General features: G+C 46.9%; 1 protein-coding gene across 1 annotated transcript in view; it reads left to right on the top strand.

Moving 5' to 3' along the window:
* The first annotated feature begins 2,732 nt into the window (after positions 1-2,732).
* tspan18b (tetraspanin 18b) overlaps positions 2,733-20,034 on the top strand; it is a 29,695-nt gene continuing 12,393 nt past the window's right edge. Inside the window, exons 1-2 of the mRNA XM_084672600.1 lie at positions 2,733-3,029; positions 18,923-19,005. Coding sequence (XP_084528726.1) covers positions 19,003-19,005 — 3 coding nt within the window. The 5' untranslated portion in view covers positions 2,733-3,029; positions 18,923-19,002. The remainder of the gene's footprint in view (positions 3,030-18,922; positions 19,006-20,034) is intronic.

Below are 20,034 nucleotides of genomic sequence, written 5' to 3'. Positions count from 1 at the left end.
TCTCTTTGTGTGTCTCTCTCTCTCACACACACACACACACATGCCCTCAGGCTCCCATCACTGAGTCAGCTACTGCAGGTAGACAAGGATGCAATTACGGACTGAGCCAAGAACTTTACAACCCATCCAGGTGCTGCCTCACAGAGAAGGAGAGGCCGGCGACAGGGGAGTGAAGGACTTAGTAAGATGTGACCGCACAGTCTTGCTGTGAGACGTCGATGTTGTCTCCCCAAATATACCTTGTCCATTTTCCATTAACCCACGCACTGCAACATTCACTGGTTGCCAAGGTAAAGCCATGTGCACAAAATCATTACACTCACAAATGTTTCGAATGGATGGTATCCAAATAAATATGGCTTGAACCTCAAGTGCCCTCGGAAGAGAGAAAGTCAAGATCATAATTTCCCTGTTTGATAGTCTAGTTACTAGCTGTACCAAAGGCATTTGGAAACACATGACTAAGTAATAAAATTACTCAGATAATATCCCGATGCAGATAATACAATAGACACAGTTCAGAAACAGAAAGCCTATTCATTGCCAGAGTTCCAGACTGTCTGAAAAACACTGTCTGCTTTTCCAGCCCCTCTCTCTCAGAGCACAGCTCTCCAGCTCCACTCTCTCAGAGCACAGCTCTCCAGCTCCTCTCTCTCAGAGCACAGCTCTCCAGCCCCTCTCTCTCAGAGCACAGCTCTCCAGCCTCTCTCTCTCAGAGCACAGCTCTCCAGCCTCTCTCTCTCTCTCAGAGCACAGCTCTCCAGCCTCTCTCTCTCTCAGAGCACAGCTCTCCAGCCTCTCTCTCTCTCAGAGCACAGCTCTCCAGCCCCTCTCTCTCAGAGCACAGCTCTCCAGCCTCTCTCTCTCTCAGAGCACAGCTCTCCAGCTCCTCTCTCTCAGAGCACAGCTCTCCAGCCTCTCTCTCTCTCAGAGCACAGCTCTCCAGCTCCTCTCTCCCAGAGCACAGCTCTCCAGCCTCTCTCTCAGAGCACAGCTCTCCAACTCCTCTCTCTCAGAGCACAGCTCTCCAGCCTCTCTCTCAGAGCACAGCTCTCCAGCTCCTCTCTCCCAGAGCACAGCTCTCCAGCTCCTCTCTCTCAGAGCACAGCTCTCCAGCCTCTCTCTCAGAGCACAGCTCTCCAACTCCTCTCTCTCAGAGCACAGCTCTCCAGCCTCTCTCTCAGAGCACAGCTCTCCAGCTCCTCTCTCCCAGAGCACAGCTCTCCAGCTCCTCTCTCCCAGAGCACAGCTCTCCAACTCCTCTCTCTCAGAGCACAGCTCTCCAGCCTCTCTCTCAGAGCACAGCTCTCCAACTCCTCTCTCTCAGAGCACAGCTCTCCAGCCTCTCTCTCAGAGCACAGCTCTCCAGCTCCTCTCTCCCAGAGCACGGCGCTACGACAGGGCCAGACTGCTCCCTGTCTCAGGGTCTTCTCCTGGAAGCTCTGAGAGAGGAGGCATGACGCATGGTGCTTGTCCCATGGGCGCTGGCTGATGCCCCCTGACAGAATGAGGCTGTAAGGGGGAAAGTGTGAGTATGTGTTTGTCTGTGGACGTGATTGTGTGTGTGTGTGTGTGAATGTGATTGTGTCTGTGTGTGTGTGTGTGTGGATTGGGGGGTCACAGAAAGGTACTGTTATGAGGGCGCTCTAGATGGTGGGTCTCTGTGCTCGACCATGGTGAGTTTCATCAAGTTAGGATGTGCTATGATGCCGGGTGTGAAACTAAAGTGCACGCTCTGAAAATTAAATTAAATGGGGCTGTGTGATAAGCATAGGAGCTGGAGCCAGTGGCGTGTCTGTAACCAATATGATTAACATTAGACATTGGGGTTATTTTCATTAGAAGGAGCTGGATTGAGAAGAGATTAAAATGAAACAGTCATTGTTACTAGAAACCATAAACTGTAGCCTATGCCGTCACCCATTAATACACATGAAAGTCACTTGAAATAGTATGAATTAGTGATGACCATGGACTCAACGTGAATAGGCTACTCAACCAGTTGCTTTTGCTAGGAAAACTAGCAATAGCCATTTTTCCCCATTTAATCTCTATGACAGCAAACAACATTTTTGACAATTCATACCCAGTATCATTGTTTTCCCGTATCAGGATCTCTTTAAATTGTAATGCAGTGATGAGTAAATGTTTGTCTAAATGTACCAAGACAGCTGCTATCTTATAATTACTCATGTCTACATTGTGATACGCAGCCAGATCAAGTTGTTCTTATTCACTGACATGTACTCGTTATAGAAGTAGAAAAGTAGACTGAAAATATTATATAATCTAAACGTTCTTTTCTATAAAGCCTACTTAACAGAAAAGCTCAACAAAGTGTGGACAAGATAAAAAGAAAACGAGGCAGTGTGGGGGTTGAAGGTATATACGCCACTGGGAATGTCAGTGTCACGACCTTCAGGGAGAATGAAAAAGATCTGTAGTCTGGTGCGCTTATCACGCTTTCCATCAGCGGTAGATTTTGTGACATCAGGAGAAAGAAAAGAAAACACTTCTGTTGTACCACGCTATCTCCTCCCACTAGAGAAAACACACCCCTTTATTCAAAGCGGAATTGTGCTCATAGTTTTTATAAACAAATTAAATGTAATAAATCTAAATAACGGTTTTAACTTGTGGTTCAAAGTTAACATTAGATTACAAAGACAGTATCCAACACCGCCTATCCGTTTCAAGTGGAGAGGAGAAGCAAGGAGGTGTGAACGTCGGCTGAGAGCCCGCCCTCGAGGCTAAACTGCTTGGAAGGGTCGTAAGCTTTTCAGCGTGCAGTGAGTTCTTTCGGGAGAAAACTGTTTGCATACCAATCTCGTTCCGAGACTGCATGACCAAATTGGCGCTACAGATCTTGAAAACTCTGGAATTTATCTGAAGTGTGTCGCGGCGTATTGTGTGGTCATCTTCTAGTTTGCCAAGTTACTAGAATCTACATTGAATTTTCTACTGATTTGAGTGGTGTAGACGTCTCCGTTAATAACACGCAGAGGTTTCGGACTGAGCTGCGGTTTGAGGTAAGCACAGCCTGCCTTTTACAAGATCTCTAAAACTTATAGGCTCCATTTTTTAACCATGATGATAAAAACATTTATAAGCCTACTCAAGAAAAACGATATTCCATGAGCGATACCTTAAAATATTGTTGGTTGGCTACTTTGTTGCATCCATTCTTGCGTTGTCAGTGTGTATTAAATTGCGTGCAATGTTGAGAGTGGCGCACTGTTTAGCCTGTAGACAATGTAAGTTTCATATACTATTTATTTTAATATTCTAGTTTCAGTGTAGTTTTCAGTTCGATAATACATTTGTTAATACTGTGATATTACATTTCGACGTTGAATTAGAATACTTTGTTATGAAAATAAATAAGTGCTTTACTAAATAACCTACATTTCATGTCATGAGGTCTAGGCTAGTTTGTGCAATAATCCAACACAAAATCGTACTCTCAAGGTGCATTTCAGTGAGTGAGATTAATTAATTATGCTAGTATTTAAATTTACCCCATTATTGCAAATACATTGTAGCTAACAACTTTTTGTGCGTTCTTTACTTAAACAGCAATAGATAATCCGTCGTCGTTTTCATTGTTTTGTTCCAAAGATAATCGAAATTAAATTGTCGCCATGGTGAGAGATAGCAGACATTGTATTCAGCTGAGAAAGATGCCAGTCTTCCTCAAGCTGGCATCTTTCCCACGCGGATTGACAGCGCGGAACGCATGGCCTATAGGAGGTCCCTTCACAACCGGAGGTGTCTCCCATGATGCACCGGGTCGCTTGATGGACGTCTTCGTCCGTGGAACCTTTGCTTCGGGGCAACAGTTCACTGCCAATTTCCATCCATTTATTTTGGAAAGTGGAATGCATGTTGGATTAGCTTGTATCATGGGTATCGCTCTAGGCCCTACATGTAATGATCTAACTTAAGGGCATTTACGACCAATGCAGACTTCTGATTTTAAGTTCACAAGAGAGCAATTGAATAGCCATATAACATTTCCAATACTTTCTGGCTCACAGATTACCCCCTCCCCCTCCTCCCAGCACCCCCCAAGTGAATTTTCAGTAATTTCTAAACTACTGTGCTAGCAAACCATAACAGTGTTACTGTTGTATTAAACTGAACAAGGGAGTGCAAATTGCACCGCCTTCAAACATGGAAGCTAGTCAGAGACCATCCCCATGGGCATTGACATTTCCATAGTCGCTTTTGTGTTAGAGCTCTGCTGCACTTGTTCCATAGAACCGGGGCGGCTGCGAATCAGTTTTCAATTAGACCAACACTTGTGTGTGTGTGAAGAGATTGGCTCAGAGGATCCATTAACACAGCCCTCTGGTCAGATGTGTGTGCTGGAGTCGGACTCCACAGACTCTAGTTAAAGTCAGAATCACTCAGGGAGGCTCTCCATCTCAGCGATCGGTACGGGGCTCCACAACGCAGAGTGGAGAGGGAGGGCAAAGGCAAACACCGTGGCCCACTGCCTGGCTGCAAGGGAGTCTTCTCCCATCATGATTAATGTGCTGAGCTAGCACTGAGCAAGGACACACATGTTTGTTATCTCTCTCCCCCTTTCTTTTACCAAACCAAATGTGTGGAAGCTAACCATTTTAGTGGGAATGGAGCAAACAGAGGAGGGTTTGTTCACCACTTTGCGGGTGAGTCTCTGCCTTGTCAGAAGTAGCGTTGATGCTGTTGGAACAGCTGCCAACATGGATGACTAAACTCCCCTGAAGCTTCTCTTTTCTTAACTCGGTTCATATGAGTGTTGGGAAACAGTGTTGTTGCCCAGATACAAAAGTTTTGTCCGGAGGATAAAGTCGATCTCCACACAGTTTGTAAAGCTGTAGTGTAATTCCGAAGAGGATAAAGGTTAGCAGTTACATTTGCTTTCCCCACAGAACCTCTTATTTAGTTATCAATAAGGAAAGCGCCGGCTTGAGTGAATTTAATTGTCAACCTGGTAAAAAAAAAAACTGCGTCTTTAGTAATTATTGACTGCATTTTGTAAGAGATAAGTCAACCCAAACAGGATGACTACCGTACAGGAAGGGAAGGTTGCTGTAACCTAGTCCTAAACAAGACTGTAAAGGTGTGAAACGCCTGTAACATGTCCTGCTGTCGTTGACTTCGGAAGGGGCTGAGGTGAGGGAAGGAGCTGACATGAGGTTTCCTGGGCAGGAAGTGTACCACACTTTAAATGGCTGAAATGAATCAATCTGAGGTTCTGCATGGTAGGATGACTCTGCTCTGCTCTCTCTCGCTCTCTCTCTTTTGCTCTCTATCTTTCTCTGTCTCTGGCTCTCTCTTCTTTCTCACTCTGGCTGTATTATATGCTGATGTGCTTGCAAATGAGCCTGCTGCCCGCTTAGGCAGGTCTTTGATCGCTGGCCTCAATTTTTACAGCCCTACTAGTAATCGGACCAGGTATTCTGCACCATCCTTTTTCCCACCACCTTCCATCTTCCCTTTCTCTTTCTTCCCTTCGATCCATCTCCTTCCATCTCACTGTCTTCCTCTACGTTCTCTTCTCTTCACACCTTTCTCTCTTTCTCTTTTCCTCCCTCCCCTCCTTGGTCTTTCTCTGCCCTCTCCTCCTCCCTCTCTCTCTCCCTCTCTCTCTCTCCCTCTTTTCCTCTCTCTGTCTCTCTCCCTCTCCTCCTCCCTCTGTCTCTCTCCCTCTCCTCCTCCCTCTGTCTCTCTCCCTCTCCTCCCTCTGTCTCTCTCCCTCTCCTCCTCCCTCACTCCCTCTCCCTCTCCTCCTCTCTCTCCCTCTCCTCCTCCCTCTGTCTCTCTCCCTCTCCGGTCCTGTCATACAGCCTGCGGAGCACGTCTGTATCGATGGGTTTAGAACACCAGGCAGAAAGACAGACAGGAAGAGGGAGGGGGGAGTGAGAGAAGAGACCGAGGTCATCACTCTGCTCTCAACTTCTCTGTATCAGCCCTGCCCTGGCACCAGCGGTCCGTAGAGAGCCTGGAACTAAATGGAGTATCTATTGGCTCAATGAGAAAATTGCTTTTTTCGATTGCTGAAGAACCCTTCATTTAATGTGTGTGATGTAGAGGCCTCTGCCAGTAATGGGTTTGGTATCTTTGTTGTCAAGAGACATGAGGAAATGAAATTTGCTTTTCAGCAGGCAGAAATAATTTGGACAGGGAAAGGTGCATTGGTCTTCTGCTTTTGAAAGGACCCATGGGCTGTACGTGTGCTCTGTGTTTTACCACAGGCATGCTGCAGTCTACCTATTTCCCAGACAGACAATATCTTGGAAGACTTGTAAGTTGATGTAGCCTATAACGGGTTATCTCTTCACACTGAAGGTTGTGTCGTGTAAGAATCCTGTCAGAACCGCTCAACATAAACACCAAGTGGTTTTAACAACAGAATGCTTGGACTAGAATGCTGCTGGAAAAACGAGTCCTCAAAAGAGCTTGAAACCTCCAGTGTGGGTTTCACAACGAAGGAGGTCTCCTGAATCATAAACAACAACAAGAAGGAATACATACACAGACACTTGAGACAGAGACCGACATGTTCCACTGCGTGTCTGGATCTAGCGAGGTTGCGAGGCATTTAAGAGTGGGTACAGTCCTGGAGTTCAGTGAGAGCAGGAAGTCCATGGGCTTGTTCACTGACACTTCCTCTTTATCTTGAGGAAGCAGGCCGTTTGTTTGTGCTTGGCCTAAGGTTTCTTTGTGCTTGGCCCAAGGTTTCTTTCTGCTTATCTTGCATTCCGGCAGTTTCCTTCAATAATGGCCATTCCAAGCAGGTAATATAATGAGGGAAAGGTATGTATTTGACAAGCTGGGCAAGGGAGATAGTGGGCTTTGTGAGTCCCGTTTGACAGGAAGGTAAGGCAGGCAGGCTGGCAGTTACCCCAGTCTTCTGTATGTTCAAAACACATCTCCCCTAAAATCCCCTTAGCCACCTTTTTCCACCACTATGTTTTCAGGCCTAATAAGCCGTGTCACTCACGGGTCTGTTAAAGTCTAGAGGCAGGACAGCTGCTGGTCATTAGAGACAGTGAGCACACAGACTGAATCCCGGTCCTATCACCCGGAGGCTTCATCTCTCCTCTCTCACCCCCCCTCCCCCCTCAGTCAGACCCCAGAGAAGGGTTTAGACAGCCACTGATGGACATGTGTCAAGCTATGGTATAACTGAATAGATTACCTGACTAACTGGGCTAGGATGGGCAGATCTAGCCCACTGCGATATCCTGCTGATTGGATGCCTGCTATTGCCTGGGAGACAGGATGGTACAGAAGCTAAAGTCATGCCTCACCGATCACTGGACTCCAGATAAGATGGAGATTGAGATGTAGAGCTGCACACCAAGTTAGGGTAAGGGTTAGGTCTTTTTTTTGGTGCAGTGATACAGTCGTTTTTATTAGACTTCCAAACGGAGACTATGGTGACTTGATATTCAGTGTTGAAAATAGGCGGGGGTTTCAAATGCATTAGTCATGGCTGTTCCTCTTTTAACACTGTTGGTGAGTGAATGAGAGAGAATTTGTGATATACGATTGTTCTCCAGCTACTCAGTTAACACACGTGTCTTTCATGGGATGTGCCATTTAAAACAGCTCTAGCTAAGCATCTTCTGTTGGCAGTTGTCCTTGTGCACCAATCCACCAATTGTTGTTCTTGCTTAAATGACTCTCGTTCCTGGCATGGGTCTGCATTATAGAATGTATCTACAGAGAACCAGTTTATACTTATTATCAGGAGAATGTGCGCTTAAAATATGGATCACTGAATTAATGTATGGAAGAGACCTTTGGGGGAGAGACTGGAGGCTGAATGACACAATTGTTGGGACTTTTAGTGCATCCTCTGTTCTGGTGTTTAGTCCTGAGGACACAGCTGAGGCCAGGGTCATGGTACAGTGGTCTTTAGTGTAGTCATATGAGAGTTGGGTCGAGCAAGCCTCTTCTGCTGTCGTTGTGAGTTGGTACCGGGAGCTTGGTGGAGCCAGCCTGAACTCAGATCTGTTTTCACAGCCTCCGCTTGTGACTCACAAGGCCATAATGACTCTCTTCTCCTGAGTCAGGCATTCTGCACATGAAATGGGACTCTTCCAGCTTCTGGTCTTTCTCTTTTCCTGTTTCTCCGGCCGCAAGACATGTTCTTTTTCTCTCTCTCTCTCTTTCTCTCTCTCTCTCTCTCTCTCTCTCTCTCTTTTTCCTCTCTCTTTCTCTCTCTCTCTCTCTCTCTCTCTCTCTCTCTCTCTCTCTCTCTCTCTCTCTCTCTCTCTCTCTCTCTCTCTCTCTCTCTCTCTGTCTCTGTCTCTGTCTCTGTCTCTGTCTCTGTCTCTGTCTCTGTCTCTCAGCCCTGTCTCTGTCTCTCAGCCCTGTCTCTGTCTCTCAGCCCTGTCTCTCTCTCTCTCTCTCTCTCTCTCTCTCAGCCCTGTCTCTCTCTCAGCCCTGTCTCTCTCTCTCAGCCCTGTCTGCATGCCTCTCTGGAATGCCCCTGCTCTTTCAATCTGAAGTTAGTTGAGAGCAACCGAGCAGTACATTGGAGACAGCTCCTCCTCCTCCGTGGCTGTTGGCTACAGAGTGGCACAGCCCCACCTCCATTACTGGGCTACGAGGTGCTTGTGCTCTTATATCAATTATTTCTCCATTCGACGCTGTACTAATTAATGTGTATACTGTAGGATACATACCTCAGTGACCTGTAGCATTTCATTATATGACTATGAAATGAGCTACAGCGAGGCTCAGACACACACACAAACACACACACGCACAAATTGACTAATTTTAGGTAAACAGATTAGAGTCGTCCTAGATGGGGTTGTGTTTTAGGGTGACTGAGCCAATTAGTTAAGGGTCAGTTTAAACAAATTAAAATGGCCTTTAGTGTCCAAGTCTTATCTCATTCTTTTAATACATCCCCTTGCATTTGAGATCTGTGAACGAAAGATGTTGTATCATGCTGAAGGGGAGCTGTTAAATCACATTTATGGACATGAAGCCGACTGGAGACGAGGGGCATGACGAAGGCTGGCTGCTTTTTCGTAGTTTTTTTCCAGTCGTGGCTGAATTATAGACCGGCTCTTGGAGATTTATTCTGAGCCTGATATGGGTCTGCCTCACAGTCTCCCAATAACACTTTATGGTTTCAGTCACTGACACAAAGCATAAAAGCCCATAATATACAAACAGGAGTTCCCGTAAACACACGCTCTCTTCCAAATTCTGGTAGCGCAAACTCACCCATGCAATATCCATCTCTGTGCGTTGTAAATTGGGAATTGAACGTTGGGGCTTGTTATGTAGATATTGCGTACGTTTGAATGTGTCAGATGTTTGAGTATTGGAATCTAGGCTAGGGCCCTATATATTTAATTATGCAGAAAGTCAGTGTGGTAAAGGAAAAGCTGGAGGTAAGAGCTAAGCAGACATATTTTGCCTTTGATTTCAAGGTGAGTGTGTCAAAAAGACATAAATAGGTTAATGTGATTCTTCGCAGATTCTCTGTACTGTATAATCGTGTGAATTCCCGTTCAAGTAAAGCGCGTAGAAGTGATTTTATGTATTTCCTTCCCCCCCCCCCCTCACAAACAACGCAGACATAGGAGCCAGCATCCTGGCTCTTAGAAGCCCACACACATACACCTATGGTTCCTTAATTCCCCGTGGTTCTGCCGGGTTAGAAATGATATTCCGGTCTCCCCCACAGGTTGAGCCTCATCACTGCTCCATTAGACATGTGGGCTCCCTGCCTGGCTTCCACGCCGCAGAGCCTTGCCTGGGGACTGATCAGTGTTTGATTAAAAAATCCCCCTCGTGGTTCCAACTGTACCGAGGGAGAAGGACCAGCTAATGATCCCTCCCATGCCAGGATAACAGCCTTCCCTCAGACTCAGACTGAGGTTTCTGGTCCAACCTCAGGCACCTGGCAGGATACTACATGCATTTCGAAGCCGCTGTGGTATAGTAGCATCACGTTGGCCAGGTAAACAGGACACCTGGCCATACACTGTTTTTTCTTCTTCTTGAAGACAGACAGTCTTATCTTGATAGCAACTCGTGGATATGGACGGGTTCCTGTCACCTCAGTCACTGCACCACGCTAGGCAGATGTCATTCAATCTCAACAGCCACCTATCAAACCATTAACACAGCACAAGTACGACTTCTGTCTACAAGTTCAAAGCCAAAGGCTGCCCGACTATTAAACACAATTTCACTCTTCAAGCTGTTGAAGCTTTTCAAGCACCCCTAAGTGATCCACGGCAGTGCTGGCTCTTGAACGTACCCCTCTTCTAACACTGTATGCTTCAGGCCTTTACACGGTTATGCTTGTCTGAACACCCCCTACTGTAAAAGTAGATGGAAGCAGTCACGTCAAGCTGCCTAATATGTATCCTGGTTAACTGCGGATTAAATCTACATGTTGTAGACAGTTATTTGTCGTCCTCCGCGGGAGAAAACGATTAGATGGCGAAGCCTGAAGAGTGCCTCATGATTTTTTTATGTTCCTTTATAAAAATTTTAGCCTCTCACCACTTTAAAAGCGCACTGCTTTCGACAGCGTTAGTGGGTCACTGCACTAAAACATGGTCTCTGTCCTTTGGGTAAAGGGGAAGCCGAGCCCACTGGGTCTCTATAACTGTGGAAGACCACCCCACATCACACAGGTGATTAATGCGGAGCCTCGATTCAAAGATCTTGAAGTCTTACAAGAAGAGTTTCTCTTTCTGGCGCAGGGGAGTGCTTAGGACCATTACTATTTGTTGGCTATTAGTAGGAGAAATCTATGCATACTTTAAAGAATAATCCCTTTCGCTCCTAATCCTTACCTTCCATATATCCTTCTCACTTTGAGGCTGCCAGAGAGGAAGAATCCAGAGCTTCAGAAAATCCGAACTGTTTAACTGTTTGAGGGGGAGAGAAGGTGTTGTCATGGAAATGGTTTTCGTCCCCAGATGTTATGACAGCAGAGTCTAGGGGAGTTGCATCGCTTGTGTTTGCCAGAGATAACAAAAACATTGCAAGTGTTTTCCGAATCGGTAGAGAGTGCCAAAACGATCTTCAGTGTTCATTTGTTTGTGCTACAAATTAAAACCTATTTGGCTCTCTTGTTAATTCTTTCAGAGGAACATTTGAATGCCTTCCAATTGATTAGTCGCCTGCGTCTCTTCAAGAGAGTGATGAAAGTGCTGGAACCTAATTAAGAGCACCTGTGTATGATGTAGGTGCTTCGAGACTGAAATGTGGCAGCCTCTGTTTCAGCAGCACTTTAGAAAGCCTGTCCTTTTGATGAACAGGATTGCCATGTGACCAGGCCTCAATGCCAAGGTTAAGGCAAATTCATTTGGACGGTGTCTGTAGATGCCTTTTCAACCCCACAAATGCAGCACCTTGCCAACGAACGATTTTGGGCTTCAATGTCAATGTTTTTCAAGCCGGAGGTTTGGTTTCAGTGATAACAGGGCATGGAAAACCCAATTTTTCCAGAATGCAAATAAATGCAGTCACAGAGACCAGTACTGAAGATGACCTCAGACTGCTCACGAGAACAGTGGAGAAGTCAAACAATGGTAAAGGGAGCACCTGTATTGTGAGCCATAACCGATCTGCTCATCGCTTCAGGCTGTTTGGCACGCTATGGTTTTTTCATGTTAACTGAAAACAGGTGCCAAACGTTTAAGTACTCAAAACACCAGTGGGGGATCATTTCACCCCACCACAACTCAATCAGCCACCATCCTTTGTAATCTTTATTTATTTTATTTAGATCCTGGGCTTTCAAGCATTCATCAAAACTGCCAGGATCTTTTTCTTGTCTGATTTTGTACACTGTCGCCTTTTGACTGACCTACTGTGCTTTTGAGGAACTCAAGACGTCAGCTTGCATACGGTTTGAAAAGGAAACCCATTAGGTATGTTCAACTGCACCTCAACAGCTCATTATAAATATGCCTCGCTGTCTGTAATCTGCCTCTTCTGGATCTTTACCATTTGGTGGCTTTCATCAAAGCCAAGTCTCACGCATTGAAATTAATGAGAGATAAAACGCTATTTTCATTTTCTAGCCCATAATCCCTCTGTGATTGTGTCTGGATTTGGGCAAAACACCCCTCTTCGAGACAGCGCCTCTGAATAGATATCGCCTTTCTGTACAAGCTTAAAATGTAGAGCCATGATCTGGAACATTCTCATATCAGACGATCTGATTATTTCCATGAGAAGCAGAGAATAGCTCAAGCGTGCCTTCTACAGGTGATGGGTATCTCAGTGGCTTCCATCCAGCCAAAGCATACTCAGTTCAAATCATTTGTGCCTTAAATTGAGGTGGAAACTGGGTTATCAAGCGCTCCAAGGCTCCATTTGCTTATTTGTTGATCTTACTCTTAGTAATTAGGTACCTTAGAACAACTCCAGCTATGGTGAGTTTTGGCCTATGCTGGACTGGGCTAGATTGGAAATAGCTATAGTTAAGTTGGCTATTGATGTGTGAAAACAGGAACACTGCACAGGGCCAATGTGTGAGTTGAGTGTTTGCCTTCTGAAACTGCTGCCTATGCCTGGCACATTACTCACTGTTTCATCACCGCACCACATGGATACTCGGCCTGTGCTGAATCTGCTGCAGCAAGACAGTTGTCATCAGTTAATGCACCCAAAAGAATATAAAAGGCAGTAGCCCTTTCTTCGCTTTAGCATGCACCACAAAACTCCAAGAAATCCATTTTAATGATTCAATACAGATCAGGCCATTTCCATTTAGAGTCTACTGAAAGTATGAGTCTATGTGACTAAGGTTGTGCTCGATATTTATTTTTATTTTTATGTAACTCCGGCTGAAGATGTTGCATCGCGGCACACAGGGAAAACAGAAAACATTGATTTGTGGAGATGGCGTCGATTTTGTAAGAACAAAGTCTACCCTGGTCACCGTCATTGTTGAAATACAATCTCTCTGTCAGCAAACCAATACTGGTCAGCCATATTCGATGGCTCATGTTCTCTGGCCTTCTCTGACCACATTCATCCTCACTATTGCTCCATATCCATCATGTTTTGTGGTGGAAACCTATTGACTTGTGTTGCTTCAGGGACTTAATCTTGGACCACATCCAAACGGCTCAGTTTCCATCCTCTCCCCATCTCTCCTCTCTGCCCCATAAATCAACGTGATGTAATTTCGTAAACTCCCTTTCCCACAGCTTGAGTCTGGAGGCAGTGCATTCTCACAGGGAAAGTGTTTCAGAACGGCCAGTTAACCCCAACCCCCACCTCCCAAAACCCCTCTAGTGAGGCCCTGTCAGACCCCTCCAATGTCCCCAGCCTGTGAAAGCTATTTCGGCCATTATAAGACCTCAGCAAGTAGTAGCGGAACTCTTTTTCCTTGATAGCGTTGTTTTTGAGTGTGTGTTTTATGTTTTGTTTTTCCAGGCGGTGGGGATTGAGAGTTTCTCTTTCCTACAGCTGGACCTCGCTGTTTTAGTCTGTCTCTGGGCCTCGCAGCCCCTCAGATTTAATCACATTTCTCTGAGTGCTCTTTGTGTTGTGCCAAGTGTGATTTCTCCCAATGTCTCAGTGTGCGCCTTCCACGAGCTGTCTGTAGAAACGCTCCTGCGTTTTCACCAGGTTGTTCTGTGGAAAAACGTCCAGCCCCTTTTTCCACCTCCTTCCATTGCTCCAAGCCCCTTTTTTGGGGGGCTTAGTGTATATAAGGATATCTTTCAACTCCCATTCCTGGGAGTATTTGGCTTAGAGTGAACCGAGATGGAGAGGGGGTGCAGCTTGAGGGTTTTGGGAGGGAGGTAGATCTCTCGGTCTCACAGTTCACTGTGTTGCTTTATTCTTGGTTTCATCGTCCGCTTCCCTCCTAATCCTCCTGCTATCAATCTCGCAGTGTTTTGCTGTTAAGCACAGACGATAAAAGTAAGAATTGATATTCGACCCGTAACGTCTCTTTGTGAGCATCTTTTGGGTAGCATTACCACGTTTTACAATGTGACACGCGCGTGTGTGATGTTGCATTTTCCTCTCTCCTAAATAATGTCGGTCTGGTTTAAACGCGGCCTCGCCACAGATGGATGCGCCGTGCGAGGGATCGGGGCATGCTCGTCGGGTGCGTGGGCTGCTTTACGAGGCGGCCCCACTGCCGGAGCCTCGTCGGACGCTGAGGAAATTATCCAGATGCAGGACTCCTGGCACTCGTAACCCAGCAGGACACCTGCCCTCCTGCTCCTGTTGGGCTCTGTGTGAAATCGGTATGGAGATCTGAAGCAGAACGGCGGTTCCTCTGTGAGGTTTCCTGGTCCGTTATGAGTGCTGGTCGACTCTGGGAGCCTCCCTGGTCCACAACCGTCAGTGTAGACTGGGTACCAGACTGTTGGACTTGTGCTGCGCAAGGCTGTTAAACGTGCCTGTCTCTCTACCCTATGTTGTCATAGTGCTCTATAAGCATCGTTATGGCGTGTTCACATATTGCTTATTCATGACCTTGAAATTCCGATGCTCTACCCCTTTTACACCATGTGTGTTGGTGGCATAGTGTTGGGATCTTCAACCCATTTCATAGTTTGTGTACAGCTCTGATGTTTCCTCGGACATCTTGACGTTCTTGCCAGAACCTCTTGAGGCAGAGAGTTGTTAGCTCTAACCCTAACCCTGTTGATGGGGGGGGGGAGTGGAGGCGTCGGGGGCTGGTTGCGGGCACACACTCTGAGGTATTCAGGGAGAACCATGCATGATGAGGACCAGACATGGGGCTTCACTCTGGGGGCCAGACTAATACACCAGCTCTCAGGCAGTCCCTCAGCACATTAGCTGGAGACGTATTATTGAACAAATGCTCTTTGGTGAGGGAAATAAACAATCTATATGTGCTGTGTTGTACCAAACAAAGGGATTGCTGCTCTGTTTGTTCATTACAAACCTCTGTGATATGATCTGGTTTGGTAATACTGCAGGCCAGATGCAGCTGGAGCTGTATACATTTGTGTACCTTCACAGAGGGTAGATGGATTAAAGGCTGAAGGGAGCCTCTTTAAAGCAAGGTGCAGGTAACCAACAGCTGCCGGTTATACTTAAGAAGAAAATCTCTCTGGAGGAAAAACTCCAAGGTCCTCTTCTGGTTTTCATGATTAAAGTGAGTCGTTCCGTGGTACCGCGGAATTGAGAGTGTGTGTGCCCCTTCTGCTTTGTCCTCTGCTTTGAGACATTTACCACGCTGTTTGTCAGTCCAGCTAAACAAACGACTCCTGAGTCGACTCCAGTAAATTCCTCAGTGGCTCGGAAGCTCTGGGTTTGAAGCTGCATTCCTCTGAAGACTTTATGGGGCTTCGGGCTCGAACAATGATGGAAATGGTTAACATGAAGCTGTTCAACATCAGCTAGCGAGGGTTTGTGGGTGGAGACAGAGAACAGGGAGAGTTTAACAGCCCCAGCCCCCTCTATGTCTGTGCTAATGAACTCTTCCCTTGGCTGGGCTCAGAAAGGGAGGCTGTGCTGTGGACATACTCGCTATGTTTTGGTAACCCTTTATGGGAGGAAAAAGAGGCCTTGTTCCTAATTGTGTCCCTGAGGGCCCCAGTTTCTCAGTATTCACAGCCTTTTCCTGTCCCTCGCAAAGACCCGCGCTACCCCTCCTCCCCCCGACCTCCGGCACGATCCAACAGGTCTTTTCCCTTTAATCGCTTCACTTCAAAGGTGTGTTGTGATGCCCCCCAGCTCTCTCTCCTTCTTTCAAGACTGGGTTAGGACTTGAGGGCACGGGAAGGTGAGGATGGAGGGTTGGGGGTGTTGGCAACGCAGGCAGAGGAAGGTTAACGAAAACAACAACAAGTAGCCCCGCGTGGAGACTGTTTATCATCACCAGTCATGAGGCTGGCAGTCACGCTAGAGAGAGGCCCCCTTCAGGCAGGGGTCTTTTGACAAGCTCGTCCTCTTCTCCCTTCAGGAGCGGTGAATTCCACAGCCCTGCCAGAGGAACCTGTTGCTGGTGGAAGCCTGGGTAATGTCTGCCTGCAGCTTGAAGAGAGGTGGAGGTTCACGTCAGCTTCAATCAGCGTCAGAATCACACCCTCCCAAGCACACTTTCAGGGGCCACGTTCCTACCGGGATTCCATTTCACCCTAAACCGTTAACACGGCAAAGACCTTAGGACAGTGTTGCGAGTCATTCTAAATCATTTAGTTGGGGCGAGTGTGTGTACTGCATCACTGAATACAAATCGAAGCCCAGTTCATTTTGCCTCAAATGCAGAGGACCCTATTTCAACCTTGGCCAGTGACTGGGCTGAGTGATCTGTTTGATCCTTTGTGATCAGAGGAAGGATTGTCTCTCAGTAGCTTATCTGGTTCCCAAGCGGCTGACTCGCAGTGTCAGCCAGATCAATAAATCTGGATTGGCTTAGGCGATAAGTCTGACTCACTTCATTAAAGCAGACGTCCAGAGGAAATATAGCCCGTAGCGCTTGCCCTCTCTCACTCGCATCTAAGATCTGAGAGAAAGAACCGGTATATATGGAGGCTGTCAGCACGAGTCTGTAGATCAGTGAAGATAGGCTTGTAGATTAGTATAGGAGGCAGATCTTCATATTAGTGTTTTGATGCAGTTTTATTGAATGTTGAGAGAGAGGATAGAGTGAAGTTTGGTTTGCTATAGGTTGCGTCCTGCTGTGGAGTGTAGCTTGTCACTTCCTCTCTCTCACTTCCTGGTCCATTTCCCATATCCAAAGGAAGTGTGTCTCATCAAGTGGACCTGCTGTGTTTTGACCTACAGGATGACCTGTAGCTAGGGTTGCCAGGGTTACCAGGGTTGGGCGGTCCCAGGCGGTGTGGGAGGACAAGGACGTGCGACAGTAAAATGGAAATCTTTTTAAGGTTATTACTTCCTGTTGTATCTGTGCTATCTGACCTATGACCTTTCAATGAGCGTATCCTAAACTCTTGAAGAAGCGGGCAGATGTTGTCAAGTTGCGCTTCTCCGGCACAGATGGGGTAGAACTACTGAAACCTGAGTGGAAGATGAACCCCTGGATACTGTCGCAGTTACCCAGACCAAAGCCCCAAAACGTCACCGTAGACCCATCAAGTAGCCGCGGGGGTGTTTGGATCGCACGTGCTGCGGTTCGAGACGAAATGTCAGCGACTGGAGAATGAGAGGGATTTCCGTGAAAGCGGATGCAGATGAGGCTCATTGTCTGATGTGGAGTCTTTCTCTCCAGCTCCGACAGAGCCTCTGACGGCCTGGCCTTTCTGCTCTCCCGCGAGGGGCTCTCCCATTGTCGAGCTTCTCTCTCTCTCTCTCTTCACCCTCCCACCCCTGATATCGTCAAGCCCCCCCCCCCCCCCCCCCCCCCCCCAACAACCAACCCCCCCCTCCCCCACCACCACCACCCCCGCCATCCTATTGGTGCTCCACTTTCCCCTGTGTGGGTTACCATGGAAACGGGGGTGGGGGGGTGGGAATAATGCAGCCCCTCGCCTGTGTTGCTCTCCCCCCGCTAATAGCTCTCTAAACACAGGCTCCGAAGAGGATTCTCTGCCACAGGATGAGGAGGAGGACACAATGAGACCATGGTCTTTCATAATACAAGATTATAACCCTCAGGATGACAGCTACAAGTGTGTCTGCGCTTGTTCTAATGGACTGTCTAAGTCACATGCTGGAGGGAGAGCTGAGACTTCTTGGCTGAGAAGTAACACAAAATCATTATTTCCCCCACCAAACACAAATACGATCATATTTGATCATGTTATTATATAGACAAGTGGAGTATAGTACTTTGTCAGAGGTACCAAATGCTGTGCTTCGGTCTACGCGGATGTGTTATTGATCCTCTGTTTTTTTCTGTAGTCATGTGTGAACCTTGGGCCTTGTGATGAGAGTGTGTCATTACAGTGCGCCTCTCAGCTTCAGTCCTATCCCACTCAGGGTTTGATTGCGTCTGCTCGATGTAATCACAGTGCAGGTCTAGATGGGGGAGGGGGGGGTGCTGGCGCCGTCAGCTGTGTCTCTGTGAGTCGGGAGCCGGGTGGCAATATGGTGTTGATGAAGGTAGTCTTCTGGATCCCTGTCTCAACACTCGAGGGAAATTCTCTATTCCCTTTCCTGTCAGGGTTAGGAACACTCTGTCTGAAATAAGCAGCTGGAAAAGCTGATCGTCACCATTGACAGTTCTTCATATTTGATAGACCTAGTTGTCACTGCCAGTACTTTTGAAATTCAATACAAAGTCAGTCAGAATAGCTCTGCAGCTGACACATTCTTTTTATCTTCCTTTTATATTTTTTGTGTGTTAGTTGAAGCAACAATACCAGCAGTTTAATTAGCCTCTCGCTGCCATTTCAGTATTTTCAGCTATAGGAAAACAGTAAAAGTTTAAAGCATTTAGGTTCGTTAGCTACACTCTGCTGGAGATCCACATTGACAGTTCAACCAGCAACATGTAATTAGTATAGTATTCTGTTCTCCATGAATAATGTATATGCTCAAGGTTAGCATCAGGGGCCGCACAGGGAGAGAGCAGTGAACGTGAGGCTCAGTGATACATGGTAATTAGCCAAGAAGAATGGTCCACAGATCACAATACTTAACAGTAGGCATTACTTTTTTACCTGACTGAATGCAACGGATAGCTACAATCAGGCTTCTTTTTTCCGTCTTTTTTTACACCGTTACTATTAATTTAGCCCTCCGGCTGAGCAGTGGAATATTCAAATAAGTAATACGCCAGCGAAATGTCGTATTGGCTCACCACAGGGGAGCGTGTAATAAATAATAGATCGTCAATTCTATCTTAATACCCAGATGTTGTTGTTCGGAAATGGGTTTGTAGTCGTCGTAGCGGCTTCCCACGCAGGGACGCTAACGATGCGAGCAGGTCCGTCTCTCTGGCGCCCCCGCTTGACCCGTGTCTGTGTTTCTGTCTCCACAGCTCATGACAACAGGAGAGGAGAGGAACCAGAGAGAACTCCAGCCACACCTGAACGACGAAAAGGTCATCAACGGTTACCCATGGTAACGTAACTTCATCCGTTCACGTCTATGGGCAAACTGTGAACCCCTCCACGTGGTTCCGGCAATTTAGACGAAGGCGTTCATCTAAAACCGGAAAAATCAAAAAGCTTTTTTTCCCCCCACCCATTCTCAAACCCACCCACTCCTCCCCATTTCCCCCCTCCCAGAAATGCGCAGCTTACATCACTTCTCCCTGTGTGTGTTGGTGCTGGGGTGGTATTCAGGCCCCATGCTGAGAGCAGCGTCTTTCAGGCCTACTTTTCACCACACAACGTGAGTCATCTCTAACAGAACCTTGGTAAAGTGGGAAGGAAACAACAGGGAGAAAAAAAAAAAACTGGTTGACAGCCTCGCGTTCGTCGGCGTTCACACTGCAGAGGCTCCCCAGCCTTTGTTGCCCAGAGGGGCCAGAGGTCTCGCACACAGCCCAGCTCGCACTCAGCCCACAGAGCTTTCTGTTCCACCACTTGGCTTGCAGCAGCCTGGTCTCTGTGATGGCCTGATTTGCATTGAGATCCGCGTTCGTATTCAGAGCACGCAGGGGAGGCAGATGTGCTTGGATCGAGAGGTGAAAGGGGACTTCAGACGGAGGCACAACAACGACACAGAGACACGTCACTTTTAAAGGTGCTTCTTTACCAAACAAACAAAGAGGCTGCTTGTTTCTTGATATATCTGGTTTTCAGTGGTTCTCAGTGCTGTGTGCGGGGAATACACAAATACACGTTTCCTATGGGTGTTTTTGGACTGCAACACCCAAAACACCAAAGCTCAGTTCTTTTGTAGATCTTTTTGCCAAGTAATGGTGTCAATGTATTAAGCATAAGCCCCCTTGTCACATTAATATCCAAGCACATGCTCTTCCAGGCTTCTGCAGTGGCAGCTTATTGGTTGAGGAACATTAACAAGGCACGAACCTCTGACACGTAGACGTGCATGCGCACGTTTACACACACACACACACACAATCACAAACAAAAACACACACACATATATTCTCATTTATTTACATGAGTGGTGAGATAGCAT

The sequence above is a fragment of the Hypomesus nipponensis genome, chromosome 14 (genome assembly GCF_054491055.1).
Source record: "Hypomesus nipponensis isolate SF chromosome 14, ASM5449105v1, whole genome shotgun sequence".
Classification (NCBI taxonomy): domain Eukaryota; kingdom Metazoa; phylum Chordata; class Actinopteri; order Osmeriformes; family Osmeridae; genus Hypomesus; species Hypomesus nipponensis.
Note: the sequence above shows the minus strand (reverse complement) of the source record. Positions and strands in the feature narration are given on the sequence as shown.